A 13,074-nucleotide genomic window follows, 5' to 3' on the forward strand; every position below is an offset into this window, starting at 1 on the left:
CTCACCCATTCTGTGATTCTGCGATCATATTACGAAAGACTAACAGCGTTTCCAGGAAACAAAACAAGTACATGCGCATTTCAAACACCAGTCGGGAATACAAAATGGCATTTCTTTTGCTACTAGAGCACTGTTCGGTCCAGCCACGGCATCAGGAAACGGGTGACCTCTGAAAGATACCCAGGCCGCCCCACTAACCCGCCTCACCCCCACACAGCGGCCGCCCCGCTCGGCCCCGCCTCCCGGCAGCCCCCGCGCCGCCCGGCCTCGCGAGACTCTCGGCTCTCGCGACAGCGGGGTGCCGCCATCTTACCCGCTCGCTCGGGCTCTCGCTCCGTCGGGCGCTGCGGCTCAGGGCGGCGGGGGGGCCGCCCGTCCCGGACCGCGCCGCCGCTACACTCGGCCGCGCCGCCGCCACACTCGGCCGCGCCGCCCTCCGGCGGGGGGGACCCGCGCAGCGCCCGGGACCCGCTCCCTGGCAGAGGAGCGGCGAGAGCGGGGCCCGCGGGAAGCAGCCGCTGCTCGACTGGTTCCGCCCCCTCCGTGTCGCTGGGCCTCCGGCCCCTGCCAGGCGGCCTCTGCCGAACCGGGAGGCGGCGGAGGGTGCGGGGAGGCGCGGCGGGAGCCGGGTTGCCGGCCGGCGGGGCGGCGCGGACCCGCCGCCGGGGCTGCTGCTGTTGCTGCTGGCGGGGAGGCGGGGGGCCCGGGCCGCTCTGGATGGTGGTTAAAATGATCATAGAAAACTTCGAGGCGCTGAAATCCTGGCTCAGCAAAACCTTGGAGCCCATGTGAGTAACCGCGACCCTTTCTTGCCCTCTCGCCCCCCCGAAATAAACCTTCCCCTGCCGAAGATGGGGGTCCGCAGGGGCGGGAAACGTGGTGCCGGAGAGTCCCGGGAGGGCATCCCGGGAGATGCTCTCTCAGCGCTCTTCTTGTCCGGCCGCCTTGTGTGAGGGGCTGCGTTGCTCTCCCGCTCTCCCGTCGCCGTCCTCGGCCGGGAGGTAGGACCATCTCCCTCCGGAGGATGCAGCTTCCCCCCCTAGCGACCGCGTTCCTGTTCCCTTTGTAGCCCAGGGAGAGCGGGAGACGCTGTGTGTGCGTGTGCAGCTCGCTATGCCCCGCGCTCAGCCCCGGAGAGGCTACGGTAATGAGCGCGGCCCGCTGCCCTGTTCTGGGACCTTCTCCGAGAGAGCTCAGGTGCCACTGGGGCGTCTTGCGGGATCCTGGGATCTTCTCAGTAGCATTTCCTACAGACTCGTCGCACATCATTCTTGGTTATTTTGCATATGTGACACTCTCTGGTTTTCCTTCCCCCCAAATAAAAATTACATCAGTAGAGGACTTGGGAGTAGGAGCCCCAGAGAATAATTTACCTGTTTGTGAATAGCTGCGTGGCCTCTAAGCATAACATTCGTGTGAGTAAGTGAGGCGCTTCTGCAAATATATCTTCCTTCTCTGAATAGTATTTTAGTGGAACTGAGGTGTGAACTTAGTTTTAAAGGTTTATCTTCTGGAAGTGTGGTGTCTGTAGATGAAAGGATACACTTTTCTCGTCATTCTGAGCCACTTTTTAACATGTCTGAATTAAATTGCTGGAGTTTGATTTGAATCAAATGAACTAGAACTTCTGAATTCAGTCTGGTGTTAACTTTTGCGCTGAGGTGTTTGCCCACTGTAGGTTTTACTCTTGACGAGTTCAGATGGGGGGGACGGACGGACAGAGTTTGCTTTATGGCTTCCATAGCCATTAGTTAAGTATATGTGTGTACAGATACAGTTTGTAGGGCTTATGTTGAAATAACTTGGAAAAGGTATAATATGCTGGGACATTTTAAGGAGAGCTTCACTTGGGTTATTCTTTTGTTTGTTTGGGGCTTTTTTCTTTTTAGGGTTTGGGGGGGGAGGAAGTGGTGCTCCTTTATTCCAGAGGGTCTGATCCACACCACGCTGAAATAGATGAACCATGAATTTACTTTTAGTGGACTTGCAATTAGGCCTGCAGCAAATTACACTGAATGTCTTTGTTGTAAAAGGTTTGATATTTAAGATTTTATTTTGGGGGCAAAAAAGATCATCATCTTGTAAGGCTGTAGTTTGGGGAAGGTGAATTACTTTTTCTCTTGAGTCAATATAATGCAATATTCAAATAACATAGTTTGTTGTGTCTTGGGGTAGTAGACTTTCCTAGTCCTTGGCTGCATAATGCTCACTGTTAGTTTCTGGATACTTTGTTGTATGAATATTCTGTTAATGGAATCAGCAGTTCGATGTTAGTATTTTAGAGTGTGCTGGTTAAGAGGTTTGGAACAGACTTCAGGTTGGTCCATGTTCCTTTGTTTGACTATTAAACCATGAGATCTCCTAGCAATAGTCAGCAGTTAAAGGGTGAAATTGAGATTTTCAGCTTTCGTGATCAGTGCAATTTTCTGCTTTTTTTCACTAAGAGGACCAGCATGTATCTGTTAGGTTAAATGTGGTGTGTGAGCAGATCAAATGTAGTTGTCGATCTGGAAAACTGTGGAGAGCTAGGGAGATGCTGGTCTGAAGGATGTTGATTTCTCTGAATTTTTAGCTTTGGGAGGAAACAAACCAGCAAGTACTGTCATTCAGTTTTCTGCACTGTCCTGTGTAACTGCACTGTTGAATAGATACTGAAATTGGTGGAGATGTATTGTCTTTTGTTAGCAGTCAAATACTCTTGGACGTGCTTTTGGTGTCCGCTATCTGAAATGTGTGACTACAGCCATAGCTTCTGGCTGTATGAAAATTTCAGTGTGCAGCTACTTCTGAAGAAGTAACTGTTGCAGTACTTGTACAGTGAAGTTGTAAGTGCTGATCCTCTGGAGGTGTTGCCATAGCCCAGAAATGATTTTTGACTTGTCTTTTCCTGTTAATGAAACAAAAGTGCCAAGTGTTTTTGTCTAGTGGCTCTCTCAGAAACCTTTAGCTGCAAGATATGTAGCTTAACCTCCTAACTACACTAAGAAGCACACCACTGTATTAGGTTGTTATGGAGGTGGTTTCTTGGTGGTTTTAAGGGGAGAAGTGCATTTAAGAAGAAATGTAAATAAGTTTTATACAAACACGTATAGATCTATATTAATGTGCTAGTTACCTCGAGCTGAGTATAGAGTTAGTTAGCTGAGTTAGAACATGCTGCACCTTCTAAGTTGCCCTTTCCAAGCAGATGGCGTTTTTTAATCAGGATGTGTAAGTTATTCCAAAGGCCATAATGCATATATTTCTGAAACATAATGTTTCAGAATTAAAATATAGCAGTAGCCACAAAAATGGTGTCATTTTATCTTTAAACTGTTCTAAAAACGCTAACTTCTTAATATAATGAAACAAGTGTGTTACATAATTATATGGACTGGACATGATTCAGTTGTTGGATTGCTTTCACGTGGAGTCTCTGGGAAACACTGTTCATAGACAGGAATGTTTGAAGGAGAGGGATGGTGGAGGATTTAAGATTTGGAATTTTTTTGTTAGTGGTAGGTTGTTGGGTTTGTTTGTTTGTTTTGGACTCCTCTAATGCCTTTGGCAAAGCCTTGGTGATCCTCCATACAAAAAGGCCTTATCTGAGTTTTGTCTTGTTGCAGTGAGGCAGAAACTGCAAATGCTGCCATGCTGGAGCATTTGCACAGTCCAGCTCCGTTTGAGGGGTGATAGGTCTCTAGGAGCTTTCTACAGCTCTTCAAGAAGAGGCTGCTTTTGTGGTTTTGGAAATAACTCTTTGTGCAGCTCTGTTTGGTGTACAGAGAATTGCTAAATATACGCATGGAATCATTGCAGATACAGCCATGTAAATGTAGTACCAGTATAAATAAAGTGGCAAGAGGCTTTTTGTGCTGTGGCTACTGTGTTTGACTAGAATTATGTTGTATGTTCAACTCCAGTCAGCTCTGTAAAGAAGGCATTTGTTACCAGTCATCCTCTTTGCTTGCAGACAGCAATGAGCTAAGTTTCTAGTGTTACACACTTTCGCGTCTGTGGCATGGTTTCTGTCAAGTGTTGGAAAATAATGTTAAACTTGGAATATAACTGTATGCCTGTGACTTCTGATTTCTATGCTAACAAGGCACTCACTGAGCCTGTCAATCGTGATGGGTTTCTTTTCTGCAAGTCCATTCCAGATACTATATAAACTGTGTATATAGTCCTTGCTGGAATATCAGGATCTGGCTTGGCAAAGTTCTGAGTAGGGATTTCTTTAATTTTTTTTCTTGAATTTGTTTTAATCTCTGCTTGTGAAAAAACTAGCTTTTTGTACTAATGCTACACTCACAATTTCGCTTTTAAGACATTATAATGTTCTCCCCCTTGCCCTAATTCTCTACAGTGGAAAGTTTCCTTGGTTTTAATTACTTTGTGTAAAATAAATTAAATTAAGATATTTCTGTGGCCCACTGAATTTTACTTTCTGTTTGATTAAGGCTCCCATATCTAATTTTTTTACACTTCACTGTATTTATGATTTGTGAAGGTTTCTTCCTGTACTAAATCAAACTTGAAAAAAAGGTGAAATGCCTACAACATTTATGCCATATTTAGGCATACCTCATTGAAATGGAAAGATATTTTGCATTGGTGAATTCTGTAAGTGAACATGGTGGTGTAACGACTTACATCAGATGAAATAAAATGAAAATTGTTTAAAGTATATTTTGAATATATTTATGATTGGAATATTTTATGGCAAATGATCTGTGTCCTATTGTGTTCAGTTATGCCCTCACTACTCTGTTTGTCAAGCTTTTTAACCCTTATTTTTTGGCTTCACATGTTACTGACAAAAGGTAGTGAATAAAAAAGGTTTAACTTTTAAAAAAGGTGGTGTAAGGAATATGCTAATAAGCCAGGACATTGAAAGCATAGAAAAAAGTTAAAATGAAAAACCTTGTCATTCCTTTCCACATACATTTGGCACACTATGCTACCAATAGCACTTATTGGCCCACCATGAAATTTCTCCCATTTTCTGTGAAACTTCCTAAGAAGTTCAGAAGCAATAAATGTTTCTCTACATTTCATTTACTTCGTTAACACTTTGCATGAAGTTATTTGTAACTAAAATAACTAAAGCACAAATACACATCACTGGTATGTCACCTTTAACAATAGTTATTTTTCTACATCTATTATAAAACTTGATAGTCTGTTCACCTGACTGAGAGCTACTGTATTTGAGAAATCAACCTTCCTAGCTTAGGGTGCTGATACTGCTAAGCTTCTGTGTAAAAATATTATGTTAGTATTAAAATATTGGTATTATTAGGTATAGTTCAGAGCAGAAAATAAAAATACTCCTGTTATAGGAAACCTTTTTTGTTCTTACAGTGAACATCAGCAGTGAAGTGAAACCCCTTTGACTGCATTGGAAGTCATAGAGACACTCTGATGAGTTTTGCTTTCTGTAGTGAATGGGTGTTGGAGAGCCAGCAAGCTGACAGCTGTTCTGCCTCATGAGAGCTGTCTTGAATCTAGGGGTGGCATTCTAGGCTGCCAATTACTGGTTGCAGCTGTATGAACATGTCAGATCTGGGTATCATAATAATTAAGAACTGATTTAATGGCATCATTAGCTTGATTAGCAGCTTTGGAGGCTGCTGAATTCCTCAATGTGTTTCTATTGCGTTAAGTACTGTTAGAGAGTTAATGAGAGTGGCTATCGTAAGAGTGGTCCTTCTCAGCCACGATAGTGTCTTAGGATAAAAGTTGGGTCTTGCTGAATGAGTTTGTAATTTATTTTACTTACTGAACACTGTAGCTTTTTATAGAATTTCTTTTTTCTTGGTAACAACAGAGTGGTACAAGTGCCTGAATTAGGCTGCCTGCACTGCCCAGTATGCAGTGTACATCTTTCTGCACCCACTCAGCCCTGCAAGTACAAAGCATTTCTCTCAGCCTTCAAACACAGCCATGTCCACCTTGGTTAATGTCAAGAACTGAGCAGTTTTGTAGCAATCAGTCTTCAGGCAACAAAACTAGACTCTGAAATTTAGGTTGTTAACGCTCAGGATCAGAGCACAACAAATAGCATGCACCTACATGTTATTTCCTTCACAGCAGCACCATTCGTTGCCTGGAGGACTACAGAAATGCTTTTGAGGTTTCACTGTGTTGTGGTAGTTTAAATTTATGAAGGAACTAGTTTCAGGATTTGCAGCATCTTTTTGGTTTGTACATTAATTTTAAAACTGAAGAAAAAACCCCTCGTATAGTTTCTTTGCCATCTTAAAAAAGTAGTGTGTGCATACAATATAAGCTCTGTTAATATGGGCTCTTGCACAAACAGCTACACCAATAATGTGATTTTGCAAACACCTTTAATATCTATTCTCCGGGAGCTCTGTTTCTCAGTTAGGCTAATGTATATAGATGCACGGTAATAAAAAAAGTCAAAGGGGGTTCTCAGAACATTTTTTATATTTAAAAAAAATCTGAGTATTGGAAATGGATAGGTTAAAAGTTTAATGAATTGCAAAGTATTGAAATAAGAAGAAAAGACTTTACAGAGGGGTGAGTCAGTCAAATTACTTTTCTTTTTTCAAATAATATGTACAACAAAAAAATTAAGGCTCAAATTTACTCTGACAGCTTCAGCTTTTCTGGTTTATCTTTACTTGAAATAGTAGTTTCAAATAATGACTCGAGACCAGGTGAGGTCAGAAACATGGGGTTTTGAACTTTCCTGGGAGCTTTGTTGAACCGTTCCTTCTGTGATTGAGCAAAATATTTGCTTGGGAATTACTTTCCTTTTTGAAGCTTTTATCTGTTGCATAGCAGTTGGAGGTATCCATATAATTCTCTGAAGAACATGCAGAGATCTAGGAAGAGAATTCTTCTGTCTGTGCCTGTATATTCAATAGTGTTTATTAAAGCAGGATTGCATGAGCAATCTCCCTTGTTTAATAAGGAGAAGTAGGCACTGTGTATTTTCTGACTTCGAGAGTACAGACTGCAGAAGAATATTACTAGAGGTAAAAACATTTACCATGGTTAGTAACAATGATATATATTCAGAAATTGGGTGTAAGAAAACATGCTATGGTGTTTAATTGCAGCACACAGTGGGATGTACTTGCTGCAGTGGAAATGAATTCAGATTACTTGTGCCAGCTGGAGTTTGTTTGTTAAAGAAAACACAATTGCAAAAACAGGAGGAGAAATTTGTGATTACAGATGCATACTAGTGCTTGCAGCGCTTGCCTACGGAATGTTGAGGGGATGGAGATCAGAGTTGAGAAATGTTTTTCTACATGTTTTGATGGATGTGACCGTTTTTCTAGTAGCCAGACTCTATCATAAGAATAAAGTTATGTATAAAGTTCTGTCACACTTCTAATGTACAGATTGTGTTTATGGTGAGGACTGATGTACCACATCATATTCAAGTTCAGCTAAGGATTCAAACCTGTATTTAATAACTGAAAATGTATATCATTCAGAGAGCAGTAGAATCAACATGTGAATTTATTGATTATTTTTAGTGCAACTTAGAGTATTTGAAATATGTTGGTGGTATTCTCGTTTTTTGAGTTGTCAGTTAAGGATCTTTCACTACTATATTTCAATTTGCAAGAATATAGCATGATACATATATTGTGTGATAAATCTTTGTGCTACACAGTATATTTGCTGCCATCAGTACCTTTCCTGTTTTCTTTATTCTCATGTTATTTGTTAACAAAGTCGATTATAAGAGCATAAAATGCAAGACAAAGAGGTTTAGAAAAAGCTAAAAATATTCTAATAATTCTATAGGTAAAATAAAGCTAGCTCAAAATGGGTGAAAAATCCATGTATGTGCAACAAAGAGCAAGCATATTGCGTATCATTCACACACAAAGGCTGCTATTCTGTAAGAAAATACTTTTAAACCAGAGAATGTAAGATCTTGTTTATCAGAAGATCTCAAGGCCCCATAATCCAAACCAGCGGATTTTGACTAAACCAGTGGATTGAGAATTTACAGAACATTTCAGAATTAAGTTTGAGTGAAAAAGTGCAAAGGAATTGCTTTGTAAAAAAGCAGCTCTCCCCAAACAAAATGATTAAAGATCATGTCTAGAACTCTTGATAGCTATAAAGAATCAGGCAGACCTCCTTTATTCACAGTTCTGTAAACTTTAAATTTCTTTTTTACTTATGAGACCAGTTGGTCTTCTCTTCCACCTCCTGAGGTTGCTAGCAATTTAATTTTAGCATCATCTTAAAAAAAGGCGTTTTATAAGAGTTTAAAAAGCAATAAAAGATCAGATTATAAACTTGTTAGATCTATTTAAGATACTGTCTACAGAAACAGTCTTCACAGTAGTGTGGAGAAAACAGATTAATTGTTTGTGGGTTTTTTCAAGCTTTGAAGAACAGATATAGAAGAGACTTCTGTTTCAAGTCAGTACTTAAAAAAGGACGTCAGCCTCTGTGTAAAGATCATTTGCAGTTTAATTTTAAAAAATGAAAAGAAAGCACATAAAATCATAATGTTGATTTACAAATGCATCTTCATCTCACTCTACCACAAAACTCCTTGTATTCATTATTACTTAATTAGTGTCAATTTGAAATAATTTGTCTGTTACTATTTTTTAAAAAATAGTATTTGTTAAGTAGCCAAAATTGAAAGCATGTAAATTCTTACTGTTTTAGAAATTCCTCTGTACACACTGAATAATAATAATTGTAGAATGCAGTACAATTGTTTTGCATTGTTCATATGTGGCCGTACAGGGTGTTAATGCTGAAACGTGTGCACGAGTGCACAGTGGAAAGTGATCCTGTGTTTCGCAAATTAAAAATACATTTTCACTGAGAATATTTTTATAAGCATATCTTGGAGTTGGGTGAATGAGTTCAAGTCCTGGGGTGGACAGGATTGCTAAGATTTCCAAAGTCATCATGGTAGGGAGGATGAAAGCATTAACTGTTCATTATTTTTAAACGGCTTTTTGTTTGGGTTTTGAGGTTTTGTTTGTTGGTTTTTTGCGGTTTTGTGGGGTTTTTTGGTTTGTTTTTTTGGGGGTTAGTTAATGGCTTGTTTATTTTGTTACAGTCTAGGTGTCTTTCCAGAGAAGATTTTCTCATTTTTATCCTGCTCATGAAAGAGGAATTGCTTTAAATTGAATATGAGGTTGTATAGTCAATACTGTAGGAGCTGGAGAATTAAAATACATTGTAATAGCTAAGAGCAGTAGGCTTTTACCTTCTAGACTGGCTTGGGGTTTTTTCCCCCCTTTTTCTTTATTTTTTTGCCCCTCACTAAATTTTGAGTGCACATGTGTCATTTAAGTAAGTTGTAGCAGATTTTGAACAATGACAGCTGACTGTTCGTATTATCAAATGAGAACCAAGTTTGTGGAAATTAAAATTTAAAAAGAAAAACTGAGGATAATAATGTGAAAATTATCTGCTCCCCACCTGTTATGATGAAAACAGCACATTAATTTTCCAAGTTATGAGTCAGCTTGAAACTGGGAAAGTATTGAAAATTTGAAGTGCCATTGAAGTTGCATGAAGAAACAGTAAAAAAAGTTAGTAACTTTGCAAATTCAAGGATTGAGAGGATATGAAATGCTGGTCTTAGGGCCTGCTGAAGGCTGAGAGAGCACCCTCATTGCAGCCTGTGATGAATACCTGTTCAACACTGGACTTCTAGATAATCTGCTTGGCTGATGTGCTCAGGTGTTTGCAGCGTTAAAGAGACTCGTTAAAGAGTCCTACTGCTCTCACTCTGTAGGAGGTTGTGTGCCTGCTTCCAAGATGACTGACTTGGTGCTTGGACAGTATTTTCATTTGGGTAAAGAACTGTTAGAGCTGAATGTGGCAAACTAGATGTGAAAAATTCCTGAAGAATTTTCCGTCAGTGTGCAGTCTGGCTTTTGATTCACAGTATATATTTTCATTTTGTTCATTTAGCCTGTGTGGGTTCTTTTGGAATGTAGACTGATTCTGAGCTCCCATTTCCTATATCTATAAATAATGCAGACTACCATGGAATACTGTGGTACGTCCAATAGCAGCCCAAGTTGCTTTTTCAGCATGAAATTCTACTATTGCCTGCTTTCTAGACGATGCTGGGTTACGTTTGAAGCTCTGACCTTTAACTTCAGGGCCCTGTGTGCTGGGCCCAGGCTATCCATAAGTGATGCTGACAGATCAGCTTCCTTTGCTTAGTGGATATGTTTGCATGGGGGATGTTGCTTGCTGTGCAGGAGGTAAGTTTCTCTGGGAAGAGGAATTAGGTGGTGTGATATGTGCATTTAGGGATTTGGTTTCTTCTGCCTAGTGTCCAAAGTAATGTCATTTCAATGATCAGCATTTAGATTAATAATTAAGCTTCAGCATTTGTATCTTACTCATTGTGGAAGGGATTTGGAGCTTCTGTTTTATTCCTTTGTTATGACTGTTGGAGCTCTATGCTAGAGCAGCATTTGTGTAATGTTCACATTCAGTGCAACTCCCTGACCACAGATTAATTTTTCTTATTGGTTATTTTTGCTAGAAAATATGTACAGTTAGAATGTATCAATGCAATTTTTTTTTTTCTTGTAGCTCTTTAAAACATTAGTACAAACTTTGATTACCACCCAGATAAGCTGTCTGTATCACAAGACTGGTGTGCATCCATTAAATCCTGCCTTATTTTGTGCGGCCTGAAGTCTTCCTTTGGTATATGCTAAATAACGAGATTAAATTGTTTAAGACCAGTGTCTCATCATGTCATTAGTTACTGTTTTTGAAACATGAATGGTTTTCTGCAGAAGTCTCACTTGCTTTGGCAGGTTTTACAACACCGCCACAAAGTTCATTGTAGATCCCTGTTGGTGAAACATTGTAAAAAAAGTATGCCAGTTATAGTAAATAATGTTCTGCTGAATGTGAATACATGGCTTTCTTTATCCTAAGTTCTTTGTTGATGTGCGTAAGACCATCAGCTTCTACATTGAGGTGCTCTGTACTTAATCGTAGGTGGAATTCAGATGTCAAATGGATAATGATCCCCTAAATTTCCCTCCATTTTCAGTGTACTTCTTATGGGGGTGTCTGTTACAAATATTTGAATTTAGGCTTTTGAAACCAAGTTTGAAACTGAAAAAAATCAGTTTCAGTTTTTATGGTGTTCATATGTAAGTAGTAGTAAGAATGTTCAAAAGTGTATTTAAGTGGATACTCGAGAGTCTGATTTTTTTTTTGGTTTTTTTGGTAGCATAGATCACTTCTACTGTATCACTGTATTAATTTGTAATTGGATAGACTGACTTTTCCCAGTTAACAGTTACTCAGTGTTACATTCAGAATTATTGATTCCATCTTTGGGGAATTAGGGAAGTATTTGTTGTCTTTGTTTTTAATAGTTAGGCAGTTGAGTCTGTTTCTTACTAAGTAGTTTGTTCTAGTTTGCTCTGATGTTTTCTGTGCAGTGTTGTTAGGAAATATTCTAGGCAATTGTTCTCTTGAAAAGGAAAGTGATGCTTAGAAATATTATGTATCTGGACTCTGTTTTGAAAAATACACCTGAGTATTTTTCAATTGCTGTGGTAGGAAATGGTTTTGCTCTATATATGTATTGCTCATGCCAGTTTTGGACATTAATTTCCATAATTAAATTGCTTTTTTTTCCCTAACTAATCTGTTTGCAGATGTGATGCAGATCCATCTGCCCTAGCTAAATATGTTCTGGCTTTGGTAAAGAAGGATAAAAGTGAAAAGGAGCTGAAGGCATTGTGTGTTGATCAGCTGGATGTATTTCTTCAGAAAGGTATGGGCTTTGTCATAACAATTAAGATTGAGTGAAAATTCTGTCTTGTTCAATTTATTTAAGCAATCATTTACCATAGAATCGGGCATTGATCTCTTTATTAGCTTTGTTACTTTGTAGAATGTAATTCAGGTTTCATAAAGTAATTTTAAAAAGCCCAGGTGTATAGGTTAGCATGCATCTATTAGGTATATGTTTTGTTAGTACTTATAGAGGCACAGAATCATAGAATGGTTTGGGTTGAAAGGGACTGTAAAGATCCTCTAATTCCAGCCCCCTGTTGTAGACAGGGACACGTAAAGATCCTCTAATTCCAGCCCCCTGTTGTAGACAGGGACACGTCCTGCTAGACCAGGTTTCTCAGGGCCTTGTCTGACCTGGGCTTGAATGCTTCCAGGGTTGGGGCATCCACAACTTCCCTGGGCAAGTACTGAAGCTCTGTATATATATGCCAGAAATATTCTTCCAGATGTTTTATAAGAGACATTAAATAATTCAAGAATTGAAAACTTTTGTGAAATATTGTTCATTATTGTTTTTTGACTCTGTAAATGTCCTTTTAAATCTAAAATTAGGAACAGAGTATTTAAAGAAAATAATCTTTGTTAACCTTTTGTTGAATGCTGGTTTTGGTTGATTGTCTGGGGTTTTTGGGTTTATTTATTTATTTTTAAAGCAAATGTTAACCGTGGTTTTGGATAATGGATATTTGTGCTCTTTACTTTTAGAAACTCAGATATTTGTGGAAAAACTGTTTGATGCTGTGAATACAAAAAGCTACCTACCTCCACCAGAACAGCCATCATCAGGAAGCCTGAAAGTAGAATTTTTTCAGCATCAAGAAAAAGAGACAAAAAAAGAAGAGGTGGGCATTTATTTTAATTTAAATGTACATATTTTTCCTCATTCATGTAATTTGCTTGTGTGTTTAACTTCATAGTGCTTATTTGTTTATTAGTAAAGGTTATTAATAATTTATTATAGTTCAAATCAATAATAATTTGTTTATTAATAATATTATTAATAATTACATGAAAGCGTTAAAGTAAGTCAGAAGATTTGTGCTTGGCATGTTGAGCACTGCTGCATGGTTTTTCTAACACATGTGGGTTCTTCAAAGGTAAACCAAAGTGGTTTTGATGAGGCAAAGGTAAATGAAGTTACTGAGTAGTGTAGGAGCTGCAGTATAATCTACGTTAGTTCTCTGGTCAAGATTGCTGTTGTAGTTGTGCTGCACTTTAATTCACCATAAATCCAGGCTGCCATTCTAAATGGCAATTCTCATTCCTTCAGCTGTTTGATCCAGATAA

At 39.3% G+C, this 13,074-nt stretch overlaps 1 protein-coding gene across 3 annotated transcripts in view; it reads left to right on the forward strand.

Moving 5' to 3' along the window:
• The first annotated feature begins 315 nt into the window (after positions 1 to 315).
• The window catches only part of RBM26 (RNA binding motif protein 26), a 52,421-nt gene continuing 39,662 nt past the window's right edge, over positions 316 to 13,074 (forward strand). For 2 of the 3 annotated variants that reach the window (XM_069008526.1, XM_069008535.1), the window contains exons 1-3: positions 316 to 788; positions 11,646 to 11,764; positions 12,493 to 12,629. In XM_069008526.1, the coding sequence (XP_068864627.1) occupies positions 718 to 788; positions 11,646 to 11,764; positions 12,493 to 12,629 (327 nt within the window). In that variant the 5' untranslated portion in view covers positions 316 to 717. The remainder of the gene's footprint in view (positions 789 to 11,645; positions 11,765 to 12,492; positions 12,630 to 13,074) is intronic. The other variant, XM_069008540.1, reaches the window with a different exon arrangement.

Source organism: Aphelocoma coerulescens, chromosome 1 (genome assembly GCF_041296385.1).
Source record: "Aphelocoma coerulescens isolate FSJ_1873_10779 chromosome 1, UR_Acoe_1.0, whole genome shotgun sequence".
Classification (NCBI taxonomy): Eukaryota; Metazoa; Chordata; class Aves; order Passeriformes; family Corvidae; genus Aphelocoma; species Aphelocoma coerulescens.